The 20484-nt window shown below is 41.7% G+C and overlaps 1 protein-coding gene across 1 annotated transcript in view; it reads left to right on the forward strand.

Annotated features, from left to right (window-relative positions):
• The window catches only part of LOC122932882 (membrane-associated phosphatidylinositol transfer protein 3-like), a 787926-nt gene that overhangs the window by 624725 nt on the left and 142717 nt on the right, over positions 1–20484 (forward strand). Inside the window, exons 8-9 of the mRNA XM_044287536.1 lie at positions 3485–3672; positions 12179–12351. Coding sequence (XP_044143471.1) covers positions 3485–3672; positions 12179–12351 — 361 coding nt within the window. The remainder of the gene's footprint in view (positions 1–3484; positions 3673–12178; positions 12352–20484) is intronic.

Consider the following 20484-nt stretch of genomic DNA (forward strand, 5'->3'; position numbering starts at 1 on the left):
TGACAAGTTCCTTTTGTCCGCCCCTCGTATTAACCCTCGGAGACCTCAAGAACTGGTCTATTTTTGTTACTTCAACAGTTTTGGACCCGTGTTTCTGACTTGAAAGATCAGTCGAGCGCCTACTAGCTTTTGGGGCCATATCTTATTCCTGCTTTTTTTTTTTTTTTTTTTTTCCCCCTCTTTTTTCTTTCTTTCCCCTTATTCCGCCTCTTTCTCTCCTTTTGGGTATATATCTCTTCTTCTTCACTCTCCTTCTTTCCCTTCTCTTTTCCTTCTCTTATTTATTTTTATTTTTTCTCCCGCCCTTTATTTTTTTTATTTTATTTTTTTTTTTCACTCCCTTCTTGTTTGTTCTTGTTTTCTTTTCCTCTTTTTCCCCTCTCTTCCCTTTTTTTTTTTTTTTTTTTTTTAATTGTCCATTCTTCTTTATACTCTTTCTCCTCCTTTTTTTTTTTTTTTTTTTTTTCCCCCTTCTCCACCTTATGCTTTATATTCTATAATTCACTTCTTTTATAATCATAGGCACCTCACTTTTTTTTTCCCAAAAAAATATTAACACCAGCAGCCTGTCAGAGTAGGGTCAATAGAATTAGTCCCAGCAGTATAGAGGAAAAAAGGGGAAAATAATAAGAATCTAAATCTAAAGGCACAAAACGGGGTTAAATATATCATGGACTTCATACAAGCCCCCTGAAGAGTCCTCCAGCAACTTATCGATCTCTACTCAGGGTTAGTTAGAATCAGCAATCATAGGGAGATTAGTCACCACGATCAAAGAGGAGAGGGAACAAATTGAAAAAAGCTGAAAACACGAGGAGAGGGCCAGGTCATGTACAATAACATAAGGAGAGAGCAAGGAGAATCGGCAGCAGTCCTAGGTATGATTCTTCAACTTGTCAGCTTGTCCAACAAACCATCGGGTAAAGGGAAACACAGGGGTGTTACTCACACTGACACCAGGAGGGGAACAGCAGATCAACAGGGACCGGAGACGCACTCCACGGAAGAACTCCACATAGCGCGAATATATGACAAATTTTCACCCAAATATTTGCGAAATATCGCGAATTTGAATATTGCCCCTGTCGCTTATCACTACTAATGAGCTCAGCTATATGTACTGTGTATCCTGCCCCTTGGCTGAGCAACATAAATAGTTCCTGTATCTGCTTCTGTTGCTCTGTTCTCTGTCCAGACTTTGCCAGTCTGTAAGTCTGACCTGCTCCTACCTGTGTTCCGTCTGTGCTGTCCTGCTTGTTTGGTCACAGTTTAGTTCTGTTCATGGTTTGTTGTCCAGTCTGGTGTTTTGCTCTTGTTTCCGTCTGCCTGTTGTGTTCCAGAGTCCTGTGTTTTAGTCTTAGTTCCTCTTCTGAATGTACTGATGGTTTGGTGTTTTTTCTACTCCTGCCTGTGTTTCTGAGTCCTAGGGTCAGCTGTCAAGTATACCGGGACCATCTCAGGAGGGAGCGTTCTGGTCGCTAACCCGCAGCGAACGCCACATCCCTGTATAGAGGTTAAAGGGTGAATACCAGGAAGGCACCAGAATAATGTCCTTATGGTTTGGCCCAACTGGTTTCTTGGCACAGCTGTTCCACATTACCACAGGTCCATCTTGATCCGTAATTAGTCGATCTGTAACAGTAGGAATGGGTAGTCAGGATTGATGGGGTCCCAGTAGTCGGGCCTCTAGAAATCTGATGTTCATAACCTATCCTAAAGATTGAATGCTTTACGCCAAGTGACAACATCATTTGTGTAGGAAAACACCTTTAACATATAGCTTTTGATAAACATATTCCATTCTGACTGCACTTATTACTCATACACTATATCTCTCTCTACATACATTTATGGGGACCCAAGCAAAGTTATGTTGGGGGGCATCCAGCGTACCACTAAGCTCCACCCTCATCAAATCGCTAAGCTATGCCTCTGTCAGCCCACTAAGCTATGTCCCTGATGGCCCACTAAGCCCCACTTTGGAAACTTCTGCTACTGTCCTTCCTCCCAGGCAGCAGAACTGGCTGCAAAAACAGTATTTTTGCTCCTTTAGTCAGCTTTTTCAGGCAACCATTTGTGGCCAGTAGGGGGTCCCCTCATATCTGGGGCCTCAAGCATTTGCATGATTTGTGTGGTGGTAAGCCACTGCCTACATAACACACTCATAGAGAAGAAACCTCAGAGATATACGTTGTTGGTTAAGGATCCTCCCACTGTAGGATAACTTTATTTATTTTTTTCCTTTTCAGCTTTCTATTGCTTTGTGTTCTTAATGCTTTTCATTTTCAACACGGTGGCTCATGGCTAGCACTGGTGCCTTGCAGCATTGGGGTTCTAGGTTCAAATCCAACCAAAGACAACATCTGCATGGAGTTTGTATGTTCTCCCTGTGCTTGTGAAAAGAATGGATTTCCATTAGCCACCTAAACCTCTCTAAAATATTAGAAAACCATAACTAATTTTATTTATTTTACTTATATGGCACTGAAATATTCCTTAGCATTTTCCTCACACACTACATGGACATAATGATAGGAAATCTAGATGGTGAGCTCCACTGGGGACAACAAGTGATGATTGATAAAATCTGTAAAGAGCTACGGAATATGTCAGTGCTATATAAGTAAAATAAATAAAATTATTTATAGTTTTGTAATATTTTAGAGTGGTTTATGTGCCTAATGGAATTCCATTCTTGCACATGTCTCATTTGTACACGCAAGTTGTCCCCATAATAACATAGGGCACCGATGTTTGGCAATAAGTCTAGTTTATAGTCAGTCCAAGTTATTCCAACTGTTGTGATTGGAGTCAGGGATCGAGTATCTCCCCACTAAGCTTCGCTGACAATTTGGAAAGCTGTTGCCAAACAGATAAAAGTTCTCAATGTCATTGTACATGGAACTAAGGGGCTCAGTCCAACTACTTCAAAATATTATCTTCCTGTTGTCGTTAGTCAGTGATGAGCAGTCTGTAGGTAAATTGTATTATTTTATGCTGGGTGATGTTCACATCACATCCATGTCAACTTTTCTTATACACTGATAAATTGTCTTTCAATATATACCTAAGACAGTGGCGTGTTTGCCCTCTAGTGGTAAAAGCTGACACTGCTTTTAGAGACATAAAATTCTTACGTTTTTCTGCATCTGTATTTTCAGAATGTTTATCCCCTTTATATCTGTGCCACCTATTTTAGGTGACATATTATTTTAAGCATTTTATTAACATTTGAAGCATCTAAAGCAGGCATGCTCAACCTGCGGCCCTCCAGCTGTTGTAAAACTACAACTCCCACAATGCGCTGCTGCAGGCTAATAGCTGTAGGCTGTTTGGGCATGCTGGGAGTTGTAGTTTTGCAACAGCTGGAGGGCCGCAGGTTGAGCATGCTTGATCTAAAGGATGTAATTACTGCCTCAGTTTACAAGGACTCCACAGTTACATTCTACTTATCAAAGGCTTTCTCTTTCTGTCATTCCATAAGGATAATCCTATCTTATCAACTGAAAGCACCACCAACCTGCGAGGTACTAAACGGCTCAGCAAAAGCAATATTGACATCTCAGGAGTTTTGGACAATGGAGAGCCCAGGCCTCCTTTACTGAGGAAACAGAGCGATTCTTCTACTTATGACTGTGATACCATAACACAACACCATGCCTTCCTGTCCAGGTAAGTATATGTTTTGTGGTAGCCTATGTCAGTGATGACTAACCTCTGGCACTCCAGCTGTGGTGAAACTACAAATTCCAGCATGCCCCATTCATTTCTATAGAGTTCTGAGAACAGCCAAGCAAGTGTGCATCTTGGGAGTTGTAGATTTACCGCAGCTGGAGTGCCGGAGGTTAGCCATCACAGGCCTATATCCTGCTGACCAGCTTTGTTTGAATGGAGAATTAATATAGAAAATAAACTAGAGTGGTTTATTGAATATACGCCTATATATACAATCAAGCAAATAATGTGGAGATAGGCGCTAAAACAAAATAATAATGTCTTTATTAAATGTACGGTTAAAAAAGAGGGTATCACCCATCAGTGTAACAGTCAACACTGACTAGTACTAAGTATGTGAGAAAGCAATGATGTCTGCCAAACAGCGCCACCATCTGGGACACCAGAACAGTCTCACAAACTAACCAGCACGTAAGAGGGCTTGATACACCACAGGGTACAAGGTGTGTAACCCGGGGTGAGGACTATATCCAGGGGATGTCTGGTATGGGGGATTCGCCAAACACCACTCCAAACAGAGAGAGCCGGCGCGCAGACTCTCACTGCACTAATAATCGCAGGTGCAGGACTATGGCAGAGCATAAACCATCACTCCAAAGTTGATTTGCGGAGCAAGGATTGCCCTGACATACCCCTAAGTGGTAACAGCTCAACGCGTTTCCATGCATTGGGGATGCATTTCATCAGGAGCTATGTGCACCAAACTTAGAGCGGAGCCCAAAGCCTCAGTTATGATTTTTTTTTGACCGAGGTAGTGGACGGACAGACAGCAATAGAAATACCTGCCTAGCGCCGCATTCCTCTAGTGTGAGGTACGGAGCTGTAACTAACAAGCTACTATCCTGCCTGAGCTAGCAGCCTCTAGGTTGAGGCGCTGCGTGCTAGTATGCATGTGAATCGGCACTGTGATGGCCGCAAAGCGACCCACAGAACGCCGAACTTTACAGGGTGAAGCCCCGCCCTGCTAGACACGCCTCCGTCACACAGCCAATCCGGCCAGGAGGCGCGGTACAAGGTAAACCAATGGCTGACAGAGGGAGGAACTCAGTGGGTCTCAGGGAAAGCGCAGAAGCGCCGCATTTATATGTAAGGGAATTAACAAGGCGGCTTTGAATACAGTTACCGCAGCATGGACACCTTTACATTGGTATACAGTGGAACAGGATCACAACAGAGAGATGTATATGAACGAACAGCCGCATATGCTCACATACACACAGGGACCCATCTGAATCTTTTATTTCAATACATTGCACGATATAGCAAAAACCAGCCTCGTCATTATATAAAGGGGACAAATGAGATCGCATCCTTGAGGCCGGATGGTTTAATGGTGTTCAGAGAAAAAATCCATCTCGCCTCTTTTTGTAACAACATTATCACAGTCACCACCCCTAGATGATAACTTCACAGAGTCGATCACTTGAAACTTGACCGATGATGTGTCCCCTCTGTGATGATCAAGAACATGGCGTGCAATTGGAGTATCTTTAAGATTCGTGATGTCCAGGATGTGCTCCCCAATCCGTCTTCTTAGCTCTCTGATGGTTTTGCCCACGTATTTGATCTTGCATTCACATGTCATTAGGTACACAACACCAATCGACTTACAATTATAGAAAGACTTGATGAAAAACGTTCTGTCCGCAATACTGTTGGTAAAGCTTTTAGATTTTTTGATGAACCCACAAAATTTACAGGATCCACAAGGAAATGTGCCTGTAAGTGTGTTTCGTAGCCATGATTGCGGACGGGGGCTAGTATATAAGCTATGCGTCAACATATCACGCAAATTGTTGCTGCGCCGATATGTGACTGAGGGTTTGGCTGGAATCAAACACCCAATATCTGGGTCAGATTTGAGTATGTCCCAATGCTCAGCAAGAACATGGCGCACCCTATCATGGGCACTGTCAAACGTCCCGATAATCCTCGCGATGTTATCGCCAGTGTCTCTCTTTTTCGGAGACAACAACAGATCCCTGTTGGTGCTCATTGAGTGCTGATAAGCCTGTTTTAGACACTGCTGAGGATAACCACGACACTGAAACCTCTGCTGAAGATCTTTAGCAGCCACTCTGAAGTCACCAAGATGGGAACAATTCCTCCTCACCCTCAAATATTGGCCCTTAGGAATTCCTCTCTTGAGGGCCAAAGGGTGCGCACTCTCCCATTTCAAAAGATTATTCGTGGCTGTGGGCTTTCTAAAAACGTTGGTACTAATATGCCCATCAGCAGACAATGAGATGGAAAGATCCAGGAAGGAAATAATCTTCGTATCAATTTCTGAGGTGAAAAAAAGTCCCAGAGTATTCTTATTAAGGACCGCAACAAATTCAAGGAACAGCTCACTGTCGCCCCCCCCCCACAGGATCAGCACATCATCGATGTATCTGATCCAGAGGGGGACCACATCTGTGAACCGCTCCATGTCCTCACAGAACACCACCTCTCTTTCCCACCAGCCCAGGTAAAGGTTCGCAAAAGTCGGGGCACAGGGACTGCCCATTGCGACCCCCCTGAGCTGGTGGAAAATGCAGCCATCAAACAAAAACACGTTATGTCTGAGTATGAAACTCAACAGTTCCATGACAAAGGTGTTATGATCCCTGTATTGTTCACCTCTCTGCTGAAGGAACGTTAGGATCGCTCCACAGCCCAACTCATGAGGAATTGAGCTGTAGAGCGCCTCCACGTTCAAGCTAGCTAAATAGGTGCCCTTGTCACATTGGACACCATCCAAACGTCCCAACACATCCATAGTATCCCTCACATGTGAGGGCAAACTATTGACAAATGGACGCAGGATGGTGTCCACATAAGTACTGATATTGGCTGTCAGACAGTTATTCCCAGACACTATCGGCCTCCCCTTTAAAGGTTCATACCCCTTATGAACTTTGGGGAGACAATAGAAGGCCGCAGTGACTGGGTGTGCAGGTAATAAAAAAGCCAATTCAGTCTTGTCAATGAGTTTCTTCTCTAGGGCTTGGTTCAGAATGCAGGACAGTTCCATCCTGTAGGCTGGAGTGGGATCAGACGGGAGTAGTTCATATGTGAGTTTATCCTTGAGCACACTCATACACATATTGCGGTATTGTTCGTGCCCAAGAACAACAATATTCCCGCCCTTATCTGATGATTTAATCACCAACTCCTTATCCTGCTGCAACAACCACAAAGCCCCTCTTTCTTGTTCATTCAGATTGTCACTGCTAAGTCCATGCGCGTCAATTTGACTCAGCTTATTGGACACTATGGACACAAACGTGTCAATAGGGGTGCAGTCACCAATAGGCGGCATTTTGGTTGAGGGTAATCTGAGCTTGGTAAATGGACCATCACCTGGATTTCTTTGTCCCTCAGCAAGAAGATCTGATAGAATTTGGACGTCTGGCAGATCTGACATATCAATTCCCAATTCCTCGCATTTCCTGCGGTCATGGGTGACAAAGAATTTGCACCATTTGAGTTTGCGCGCAAATAGATTTAAGTCTTTTACCCACCCAAAACAATCAAATCTACGCATCGGGACAAACGAAAGGCCCTTTTGTAAAACTTGAGTCTCCATGGTGGTAAGAATGCGAGAAGACAAGTTAATGACTTGTAACTCATCCCTCGCTGATCTAGGTGAAAATTGGGATGCTGTTTGGGAAACGCGGGGGGATGTCAATGTTTGTTCCCGATGGGTAGATTTGATTGTTTTGGGTGGGTAAAAGACTTAAATCTATTTGCGTGCAAACTCAAATGGCGCAAAACGTTTTCTATAATTGTAAGTCGATTGGTGTTGTGTACCTAATGACATGTGTATGCAACATCAAATACGTGGGCAAAACAATCAGAGAGCTAAGAAGACAGATTGGGGAGCACATCCTGGACATCACGAATCTTAAAGATACTCCAATTGCACGCCATGTTCTTAATCATCACAGAGGGGACACATCATCGGTCAAGTTTCAAGTGATCGACTCTGTGAAGTTATCATCTAGGGGTGGTGACTGTGATAGTATGTTGTTACAAAAAGAGGCGAGATGGATTTTTTCTCTGAACACCATTAAACCATCCGGCCTCAATGATGCGATCTCATTTGTCCCCTTTATATAATGACGAGGCTGGTTTTTGCTATATCGTGCAATGTATTGAAATAAAAGATTCATATGGGTCCCTGTGTGTATGTGAGCATATGCGGCTGCTCGTTCATATACATCTCTCTGTTGTGATCCTGTTCCACTGTATACCAATGTAAAGGTGTCCATGCTGCGGTAATTGTATTTAAAGCCGCCTTGTTAATTCCCTTACATATAAATGCGGTGCTTCTGCGCTGTCCCTGAGACCCACTGAGTTCCTCCCTCTGTCAGCCATTGGTTTACCTTGTACCGCGCCTCCTGGCCGGATTGGCTGTGTGACGGAGGCGTGTCTAGCAGGGCGGGGCTTCACCCTGTAAAGTTCGGCGTTCTGTGGGCCGCTTCGCGGCCATCACAGTGCCGATTCACATGCATACTAGCACGCAGTGCCTCAACCTAGAGGCTGCTAGCTCAGGCAGGATAGTAGCTTGTTAGTTACAGCTCCGTACCTCACACTAGAGGAATGCGGCGCTAGGCAGGTATTTCTATTGCTGTCTGTCCGTCCACTACCTCGGTCAAAAAAATCATAACTGAGGCTTTGGGCTCCGCTCTAAGTTTGGTGCACATAGCTCCTGATGAAATGCATCCCCAATGCTTGGAAACGCGTTGAGCTGTTACCACTTAGGGGTATGTCAGGGCAATCCTTGCTCCGCAAATCAACTTTGGAGTGATGGTTTATGCTCTGCCATAGTCCTGCACCTGCGATTATTAGTGCAGTGAGAGTCTGCGCGCCGGCTCTCGCTGTTTGGAGTGGTGTTTGGTGAATCCCCCATACCAGACATCCCCTGGATATAGTCCTCACCCCGGGTTACACACCTTGTACCCTGTGGTGTATCAAGCCCTCTTACGTGTTGGTTAGTTTGTGAGACTGTTCTGGTGTCCCAGATGGTGGCGCTGTTTGGCAGACATCATTGCTTTCTCACATACTTAGTACTAGTCAGTGTTGACTGTTACACTGACGGGTGATACCCTCTTTTTTAACCGTACATTTAATAAAGACATTATTATTTTGTTTTAGCGCTTATCTCCACATTATTTGCTTGAATGGAGAATTACCTGTATATCAGGTTATTGTATTTTATGTATTTCCTAATACATCAAAGATTAATGGCATCATCATTCACTTTGCAAGCAGGAACATTTCTGAACTGGATTTGGAGTGCTAGTGGGAAATCAAATGGTGTGCCTTTTATATGCAGGATTCATCACCAGAGTGCACCTTCTACTACATGCAGGAATGTAGCTATAAGAAACTGGCCTGGACAAAAATGATAGTACCCCTAAAAAAGCTTGAAAATAATTTGACTATAGGGACATTTTAAACTAAGGTGTGTCCTGTAATTAGCATCACAGGTGTCTTCAAACTTGTAATCAGTCAGTTTGCTTATTTCAAGGGTGAAAAGCAGTCAGTGTGCTCATTGGTATCGTGGTGTGTACTACACTGAACATGGACCAAAGAAAGCTAAGGAGAGAGTTGTCTCAGGAGATTAGAAGGTTATATGACCATCTCTAAACAGCTTGATGTTCCTGTTACTACATTTGCACATATTCAGAAGTTTAAAGTCTACGGGTCTGTAGCCAACCTCCCTGGACATGGCTGCATCAATTTGGTGACAAATTAAAGAGATGGATATTATGAATGGCAACCAAAGAGCTCAGAACATCTTTCAAATAGGTTAAAGGTAAACTCCAAGGTCAAGGTACATCCGTGTCAGATAGCACCATCCATCGCTGTCTTAGCCAAAGTGGCCTAATGGAAAACCACTGTTGGAAGCAAATCATAAAAAGCGAGACTGGAATTTGCCAAAGAGCATATTGAAAGCCGAACAGCTTCTGGGAGAATGTCCGTTGGACAGATGAGACAAATCTGGAGCTTTTTTTTGACAAGTCAAATCAGCTCTATGTTAACAGACACAAAAATGAAGCACACAAAGAAAAGAACATTTCACCTACTGTGAGACATAGAGGAAGTTTGGTTTTGCTTTAGGGCTGTTTTGCTGTATCTGACACAGGATGTCTTGAATCTGTGCAGGATAAAATAAAATCTCGAGAGTATTAAGGCATTCTGGAGTGAAATGTGCTGCCCAGTGTCAAAAGCGTGGTTTGAGTTGCAGGTCATGAGACCTCCAACAGGATAATGACCCAAAACATACAGCTAAAAACATCCAAGAATGGCTAAGAGCAAAGCATTTGACTATTCTGAAGTGGCCTTGTATGAGCTTGGAACTAAATCCTATTGAGCATCTCTGGATGGAGCTACAAACCTGAGACAGCTGGAGCAGTTTCCTCATGAGGAAACACAATACCTGTGGACAGATGCAGAAGTCTCATTATGAGTTACAGAAATTGGCTGATGGCAGTGATTGCCTCAAAAGATTGTGCAACAAATATTAGGTGTACCATCATTTTTGCCCAGGCCAGTTTCATAATTTTTTTTTTTTATAAATTATTTGGTTAAAACACAATTCAAAAGAAATATCAGATTTTCATAAAATTTGTATTTAATATTACTTTTGTCAGTTACAAGTTATTTCAGTGACCATTGTGGGTTTTTCATTCTTTAATGGAATGGTATCAATGTTGTCCACATATGCATTGCCATACATGGAAAACATTGCCTAACAATTTGTGTGGTGTGTTTTCACAATGAAAAAAACTTTGAGCTAAAACTAAATATTATTGGAAAAATGTAATTTTTTTATTTTATTTTTAAATTGTAATGAATTCTATGACACACATGTGGGGTCAAAATGCTCACTTCATCCCTATAAAAATGTCTTAAGGGGTGTAGATTGCAAAATGTTGTCTTTTGGGGTAGTTTTTTAAGTTTTGGCACCTCATATCCTCTGCAAACCCGATGGTGTTTTAAAAACATCCTAAAAATATGGGGGCCATAAAATCCACGAGGTGCACCTTAATTTCTAAGGCTGGTATTTGAGCACCACATATGGGATCTTTCTAAAACTGCAGAATCAGGTCATACATATCAAGTTTTATTTATCTTTTAACACCTGCTATTTAAAAAATGACATTTTAAAATTTTGCTTGCATTTTGCTTTAAAGGGCTTCTGTCACCCCCCAAAAGTCATTTTTCGTTTTTGGGCTACTTAAAATCCTTATACTGCGATTCTTCACTATATAGTGCTCTCACCCTTTTTCGTTCAGTAGTTTCTTTAAAAACGGCACTTTTATAATATGTAAATTACCTCTCTCGCCCCCTGGCTGGCCCTGCCTGCGTTCTAAATCTCGCCCCTTCAGTCGGCGCAGGCACACTGAGAGGAGGACGCTCGCTCGGCCGCTCCTTCCTCAGTGCGCCTGCGCAGGGTGTAGATGTGACGTCATTGGCGCAGGCGCACTGAGGAAGGAGCGGCCGAGTGAGCATCCTCCTTTCAGTGCGCCTGCGCCGACTGAAGACCGGTATGGCGCAGGCGCGAGATTTAGAACGCAGACAGGGCCAGCCAGGGCACGAGAGCGCTCGCTGGCCCTGTCAATCAACAGGAGGAGGGGGTGTTTTTTTTAAAGCAGGATGCTGCTGCTACCAGCAAGTAACCGCCCTACTTGCTGGTAGACAGGTAATTTACATATTATAAAAGTGCAGTTTTTAAAGAAACTACTGAACAAAAAAGGGTAAGAGCACTATATAGTGAAAAATCGCAGTATAAGGATTTTAAGTAGCCCAAAAATGAAAAATTACTTTTGGGGGGTGACAGAAGCCCTTTAATTACTCTGAAACACCTTAATGAACAGTGTAATGTTGAATGCTTTGATGGGTGAAATTTATGGAGTTGTTCATGGTGGGGTTCTAATATATAGCTCCCTCAAAACCACTTCAGAACTAAATCAGTCCCAAAAATGTTGAAATGTTCTTGAAAATGTGAACATTGTTGTTAAACTTATAATATCCCCCAAAAAATAAAAGCATCTTTGAAAATGATGCTAACATAAAGTGGAGATATGGTAAATGTTATTTATTAACTATTTTGTTTGTATGACTTAAAAGCAGAGAAATTAAAATTTTGAAAATTTAAAATGTTTTTAAATAGTTACATTTTGGATTTTTTTCAAATAAAAGCACAATATATTCACTAAAATGAACACTAAGATAAAGTACAATGTTTTGCAAAAAAACGAAGTCCTAATTTCTTGAATACGTAAACGCATTACAAAGATATTACCATACAAAATGGCACGTCAGATTTGAAATATGGGGTTGCATCTTCAAATCCAAAACTGGCTGTGTCCTACAAAAGCTGCACTTCAAATTCCCAGTTGACTGTGAATTGTGCAATATTTGTATTACAATTTTTCTTGTATTCCAGCATCCATTCGAGTGTCCTGAAAGATGAAATTGACTTTCCGAGAACAGGAAGCTCGAATCTTTGTGAAGAAAACATAGGTCGTTTCGACTTTGAGGTGTCAGACTTTTTCCTGTTTGGTTCTCCACTGGGCTTGGTATTGGCTATGAGAAGAACGGTTTTGCCTGGACTGGATGGTAAGAATATTTAGCAATATCAGTAATCACTATTCTGCTATAAAAAAAAAAAAAAAAAACACTATATAAGTATGGCCAGCACTGGAAATCTGAAGGACTTAGGTGCACCGAGGGTCTAGGCACCACCAATTGGTGTACTGAAGCCCTAATTTGCGCAAAGAATCAAATATCTGTAAAGAATAAATCAAGGCAACTGGACGTACTGTAGATTTCTTGAAAACGTTTCACTCGTTCTTCCAACAAGCTTTCTCAATTCTGAGTGATTGTACAAAAATTCTGTGAATAAATATGTAACTGAATCCACATCTGGTAATTATACCCAGCATTGGGTCAAAGGTGTTGATGCCATTATCCTAATTGGAGTCAGTAGGTGATAAAGACTTCCCAGAAAAAGGTGTCAAGACAGCATTATACGTGGCAGACAATAGATGTCTAACCCCCCCTACCTCTATTCAAGCTTGGCTTCTCCATTTTTACGTAGATGGCCTCCTTCACGCCTCGTTTGTACCAATCGGCCTCCTTATCCAAAACACGTACTTGACTGTCTTCAAAGGTGTGACCTGTTCCTTTTAGATGTAAGTACACGGCTGAATCTTCACCAGAGGTTTTGGCTCTTCTATGCTGAGCCATACGCTGATGTAGTTGTTGTTTTGTTTCGCCGATATACAGTTCTGAGCATTCCTCATTGCACTGGACTGCGTACACAATGTTGTCCATCTTGTGTTTAGGCGTTGGGTCTTTGGGGTGAACCAGTTGTTGCCTCAGTGTGTTGCTGGGTTTAAAGCAAACAGGAATGTGATGTTTATAAAAAATCCTTTTGAGTTTCTCAGACACCCCAGCTACATATGGGATAACCATATTCTTGCGTCTGTCATGCTTCTCGCCCTCACTGGTAGTCTTGATGGTCTTTCTTCTCCCTCCTTCTATTTTGACAAAGGCCCAAACTGGATACCCACAAGTTTTAAGTGCCCCTCTGAGGTGTTTGAGTTCCTTCGCCTTGGCCTCTGTGCTGGTGGGGATTTTCTCTGCCTGGTGGTGTAGAGTCTGGATGACTCCCAGCTGTCTTGACACCTTTTTCTGGGAAGTCTTTATCACCTACTGACTCCAATTAGGATAATGGCATCAACACCTTTGACCCAATGCTGGGTATAATTACCAGATGTGGATTCAGTTACATATTTATTCACAGAATTTTTGTACAATCACTCAGAATTGAGAAAGCTTGTTGGAAGAACGAGTGAAACGTTTTCAAGAAATCTACAGTACGTCCAGTTGCCTTGATTTATTCTTTACAGATATATACCATGACCTGGATAAATGAAAACCTTCACAGACAGACGCAAAGAATCAAAGTCTTTTTTTTATTTCTTGGGAATGCTGAAATTGATTTGCAGAAGACAGGTATCATTTTCATCAGCGGGATTAACCCTATAAAGCACTATGCCCGGTTTAATAGGGTTGATCCTTCTGGTGGGTGCTCTTTAACTCATGTATGGCTCATGAGATTGTGGTGCTTATCCCACAACATCTAGCACCTTCTGCACACTTTACCTTGCCCCACACTGGGTGCCCTTCCCTCACTCCCACATAAATGTGTGTCCTATCAACATACAAAAAGTGATTATTCACATATAGAATCACATTGTTCAGTATATTACATTTGTCGTTCCTCCTTCAGTTGGCATACATCATGGCTTCCTTAGGACTGCCTGTAGGCACATGCCTACTGTGGCTTTATGTTCAGTATATTTTTCCCTGATGAAGTACCTCTTTGCTTACATATTTTAGGGACTTTTACTCAGCAAATTCCTATTATAGTTGAATAAATAGATGTTAACCAAATCCAGATGAGTTATAGATTTAGTTAGGACATTTGCTTGATCACCTGTCGCTTGGTTTCTTGTATGTGACTCTTTCATCTCTAGACACCGTGAGATATCACTGTGACACTGAGAAGTAGATTATGTTACTCTAAGCTATTCCACTCTTGTGAATGTGTCAGACAGTACTGAGCATTTAAATATTTCATCTGTATTTAGGTTCTGGTGGAAGAATATTCAGGAAAACACATATATATATATATATATATATATATATATATATAAACAGCTGCTGCTAACGGTAAAAAGAGTCTATGACATTGGCAGTAACACAGCCCATGAAATAGAAATTTTGGAGCATCATCTCTCCAAACTCTGCATTGGATCTAGATACCACTGGTTATAAACCTGGAATGGTGGTTTCAAAAGCAAAGCCAACACCATTAGTTCATCTGCTCACACAAATTTAGAGCTTGCATCAGTTCAAGCAACGTATTCATAATATACATAAACCTTATTGTGATGTTTATCCAGAAAAACATTAAAGGAGTATGGATAGTTTAACTGATGACCTGGGGAGTTTTGACACCTGGGATTCTCCCCCAATTGGCTGTTTGAGAAGGCACCAGTGCTCGCAGTAGCATCACAACCTTCTTGGAGCTTTTCCTAGACCATGTGATGCCACATTCATTGGTCAAATTACCTAGGTGCAGCTCAGCCCTATTGAAGTGAATTGGGCTGAGCTGTGATGCCAAGCACAGTCGCTATACAACATACAGTGCTATGCTTGGTGAGCTCAGAGAAGGCTGCGGAACTACTGCAAGTGCAGTTGCCTTCTCAAATAGTTGATTGGTCGAGCCCCTGGGTGTCAAACCCCCACCGATCAGATAAAAAAATCTCGGAAAACCTCTTTAATACTGATCTCTAAATTGTTGTTATTATTCTCCATATTCACAACAGGTGATCTTCTATGCCTACTAGTAGTTTCCATTTGTTTTATTAAAGACACAAAAAAATATTTCTTTACTGTCAAGTTCAGGGCAAATTTGTTCACATCCAGAATAACTGAAAAGACAATATAATTATCTATGGGTGAAAAAGTCAGATATCTGTTTAGAAGAGAGATTTGAGCTCTCGTCAATATATAGCAAAGAATATGATAATCTGTTGTAAATGGTTGACTGGTTCAATGAGGAATTTGTGTCAGTAAAACTAACACAATTACAACATTTTTTACTATGCCTTTTGTGCAGACTGGATTTAGCTTCAGTTACATCCTGTTTAATCCAAGAATATACTCTTTCCATTTACAATCATCCCAGTCTCTCTTGAATTTATTTAGTTTGGTCTCCTTGATAGCATTTTCCATTTTGAATGTATTATCCTTTGATCTTTAACTAGTCCAATTCTTTTAATGGCTCCAAAGATTTATTTTGTGGATTGTTCATAGGAAATAATAAGTCTTAAATAGCAGTCTGTTAATATAATATTTCATTTTATTTTAAGTTCCTATGAATAACTGATTAGGCATTTTTAGGCCCCGAGGAATCAGTTTCAGCATTTTGGTCATAAGGGATTTTGCCTGGTTCATTAGGGAAACCAGTTCCTGTGATATCTACAGTAGTTGGAAGAACAAGAATCTGAATCAAATACAGTCACCACGTTATCAAACCCTTATAGTGCAATTCTCAAATTTCATTAGGCTGTCATGGATGATGCGGTGTGGGTGGGAAACTCCACACCGAGCACAGGAGGAAAGAGAACAGGAACTAGGCCTGGAAACTAGGGTAAAGGAGAAGGTCACCTCCTAGAGCAACCCTAATCCAAGTCCTGACTAACTATCACTATGAACTGACCTTGATGGTAGGAAAGTTCATACATAGAAACCTAGTGCCCTAACACACCCTGTAGGGCCCTGGTATAGTGACAGGACTTGAAACAACCTATTCCTCCACCAGAAGGATGAACAGTAGTCTCCCTCAGACCTAGATAAAAAGACAGGGAAATACAACAAACAAAATACAAATAGGGAAGACGACACTTAACTTCACGTGGAGCAAAAGCCGCGATCCAAAAACCAGCTAGACCAGAGTTCAGAAACTGAAGCTATAAACTGCACCCCCAGAAGGGGTAAGCAGTAATAAATAGGAAAGGTTAAATGATCATACCAAGAACACCTGAGACAAGGGGTGTGGTCATTACCAAAACAACACAGACACAAATGATCCACAAGGAACCAGTCAGATTAACCCACGTGTTGCCAGGCTAACTGATCTGCTGGCACCTGACATGCGAGCATTCATGACACAGGCATATTGATGTCTTATTGATAAAATGTTCAGTGTTATTGTTCATCCATTAAAGAGTCCACACAAAGAAACCCTGCAGTTGGCTTATATGTAAGCCACAATACACATTAGATCAGGGGTGGAAAACCGTGGTCTGCAGGCCTCAAGTGGTCCACATAGCCATGGTTCGTGGCAACCATCCTACTGAAAAGGAACAGATAGCTCGTCTGTTTGGTTATCTATAGTTGTAAGCTCAGCGCCGAATGGCCCAATATAAAAGCTCCTATAATCTAGCAGGAACAAGTTGAGTCCCTGGCAGTCAGTGATAGTGGGTACCCCGAAGAGAAGACAGAAATTGTTTATTACTGCTTTTATCACTGCCTTCGCCTTTCTCCTGTACATAGTGCTTAATGAGTGTTATGCTGTGAATAGAGGAAACAGCATAGAGGAAGCATGTGGGAAAAGTAAAGTGGGAAAAGTAAAAAAAATGTATCCCGCAGAGGTTTTTTAATGATTTCTTGGAGGACATATTATTTATCAAAAATAAATGTAAAAACTATAATAAAATACAAATGAAAGAAAAAAAAAAAAAAAAAAAAAAATGGACATGCCAAATGAAAACAGCACCACTATATCTATGTGAGACAATGCATTTTACCATATGTTTCGCCCTATAAGACGCACCTAGGTTTTAGAGGAGTAAAATAAGAACATATTTTTCATTAGACCTCAAATCAGACCAACAATCAGACCCCCAATGGTAATCAGACCCCCAGTGTTTCTTAGACCTCATAACAGACCCCGAGTGTTGATCAGACCCCCAGTGTTTCTAAGATCTCATATCAGACCCCAAAATAGACCCCCAGTGTGTCTCAGACCTTAAATCAGATTTCTCACATCTAATATAAAAAAAAATCTAGTTATCTCCTGCTCCGGACAACACTATCACCTGTGAGATCTGTTTCCTGCCGCGCTGTACTGCGACCTAATGTCAATCTGTGTGAGGTCATAGAGTTCACCAATGTCCTCACCCTGTGCTCTGTGTGTGATGCTGGCAGATAAAGACCAGGAAGAGGTGAGTACAGAGCCAGCACAGGGAGCGCTGTATTCACCAATCCCTGGTCCTGCTCTACTAATGACCGCTTCCATAATGGAAGCAGTATTTAGTATTCGCCCCATAAGATACACAGCCATTTTCCCCCCACTTTTGGGTGACACAGACTTGCGAACAAAAAGGTCTCAAAAATAATTTAGGTAGTCAAACAAATAAAAAAGTTACAAACCATTAAAGGTCATCTGTCAGCAGATGTGTACTTATGTAACTGGCTGACCTGTTGGCATTAATGATGAGCGGCAGGGGCAATATTTGAATTTGCGATATTTCACTAATATTTTGTAGAATATTTGTTGAATATTCGCGAATTTGAATATTCGTTATATTCTATATCCTTTTTTTTACTCGACAATCGGCAAGGTAATGATCGCGTAATATGCGAATATTACGTGATCAATACAGGCGTGGGTCAAAAGCTAATCTATAACACTATAGAATATAGTGCTATATATTAGTTTTTAGAATATTCATAATTTTTTCCATCTGAACACATGATTGGCCCAAAAGCAGTTTAAGCAGGGAGGAATCATCCATGACTTCAGATGGAAAAAAATTCAATATAGTGCTATATATTAGTTTTTTAGAATATTCGTTAATATATAGCTCCCCAGGTATTCACCAGTTAACCCCCTATACAGGGATCTGGACTTCACTGCAAATAAAACACCAGCTGCTACCTCTTGGAGTAGTCTCAGTTCGAGTGACTACTCACCCTCTAGGATCAGGAGACACCAGTGCAGGGCACCTAGTGAGGAGACAACAACTGTAGTCAGGGACAGGCCGAGCAGGGATGGACACAGACAGCAGAGAGCCCTTGGCAAAGAATGTGTCTTTGCCCCCCTTTTCCTCAGTGTTTTGGGGTAAACCTATCCATTATGCTGCCAGAAGTAAAAATTGAAATGGTGCCCCCCCCATGCCAAATTCTCAACTTAACCTCTTCCCACCAGCCCTACTGTTAGACATACTAGGAAACCATTACATAAAGCACCACAAACATACAGGAGAATACAATGCACGTACCTCTTACATCCAGTGATGTCTTCTCTGATTTACACATTCTCTTTACTCATCTTCTCTATTCAGACCAGACCACCATGATGACTTCTTTCAGCCATCTCTTTTCTCTGCAGAGTTTAACAAAAAGACAATAAAAAAATAATAATAACAAACTAGCAAAAAAAAAAATAACTGTGCCCAGGCGTTAGTATAGTGTATCCATGTCCCCCAAAAATAATTGTGCTAACCTGATACTGTGCCAGGGTGCCCACCACAGTAATAATGCTCCCTAAAGTCCAACCAATAGAAATGATTATCTGCTAGAGTGCACTCAGTGTTAACAGTGCCCCAAAAGTAATAATGCCCCCATAGTGCCAATACTAGTAATCATGTTCCCCATAGTCCCCCAGTAGTAATAATTCTCCTTACAATGTTTGCCAGTAGAAAAATGCCCCCTTATAATATGCATTAGTACAAAAATATAATGTGTGACAATACAAAAATATCCCCCTTGCTTTCAGATCAGATCCCCATATCAGATCTCAAATCAAACCGCCATATCAGATCCTCAAACACTAATTTCAGATCCTCAGACCTCCTTAGAAGATCCTCAGACCCCCTTATCAGATTCTCAGACCCTCATATAAGATTCTCAGACCTCCATATCTTAAGGTCAGACCCCCATATCGATGCTCAGCCCTCCATATTAGATGCTCAGACCTCCATATCAGATGCTCAGACCTCCAAATCAGATGCTCAGACCCCCATATCAGATGTTCAGTCCCCCATATTGATGTTCAGACCCCCATCTCAGATGCTCAGGCCCCCATATCGATACTTAGACCCCCACAGCTTTTCTCTCCCTTGCCTCCTGCAGACTAGTGAGCACTTCCATAATGGAAGCACTCACTAGTTTTCAAGAATTGGCCCCTCCCATACTGGGCCCCTGTGCAGCTGAACTGGCTGCACAGGTAGTATGTTCACCCCTGAGGCTGAGGTCACGGCAGGCAGAGTTAATGCAATTCGATAAACAGGCTGAGGTCAGGGAGGGCAGCTCAGAATCAGAACAGAGAAAAGGTGGAGGTCAGGTAAATTGAACAGGCAAGTGAACACAGCATATGCCCTACAGTCAGAGAGGGTCATTGTGGGCAGGAAGCAGGCCTGAATCTGCATGAAAGGAGCGCTGCAACTCCGACAGCCAGAATCACCAGGCAGGAAGAGAAAGAAGCCGGCGGGACCAAGCCATTGGAGTTCTGCAGCTAAAGAGTAGATGAGCAAGGTGGACTGCTGCCATAATATTAACGTTATGTGACTATTTTATGTATTTTTTTATTTAAAAAAAAAGGGGTGGATGGTTTTCTGGATATCATTTTTCAGATGTAATTTTCTGAAGCAACTCCATATATTCTCCTGGCTTTCATCTTTGTTTGAATTTTTAGGAGGGCAGACAGTATTACTTATCTCTCACAGTCAGGCCATCACTTTGGCCAGAGAAGAGGGATGGCTGAATTAGAGCATCACACATTGCACTAATCAAAGTGATGCTCTTCTATAGGCATCTTTATTTAGGCCTATAAAGAGAACAGTAACGCTGTCATACTGTTTCTCAATTCGACACCTACTATTATAATGAGGATTAGCTTGCAAGTAGCATCTTTCCTTACAGCAGCAGTAAACTGCCAATGGATTACCTATTTATTTAGGTTGTTTGATGAGTTGTATGTTACAGCTATACAAGGACAATGTTTTGCATTTTATTTTCAATGGCATCATACTGCTGAAATGAAAAATAAAAATAGTCCAAAAAAAAAATGAATAAAAAAAATATATTTTCTGGGAATGTGTCCCTTTAATGGGAACTCCTGAGAGATTTTCCTTCACTGTAAATTTTGACCCTCCTATTTTACACTTTTTT

The sequence above is a fragment of the Bufo gargarizans genome, chromosome 3 (genome assembly GCF_014858855.1).
Source record: "Bufo gargarizans isolate SCDJY-AF-19 chromosome 3, ASM1485885v1, whole genome shotgun sequence".
NCBI lineage: Eukaryota > Metazoa > Chordata > Amphibia > Anura > Bufonidae > Bufo > Bufo gargarizans.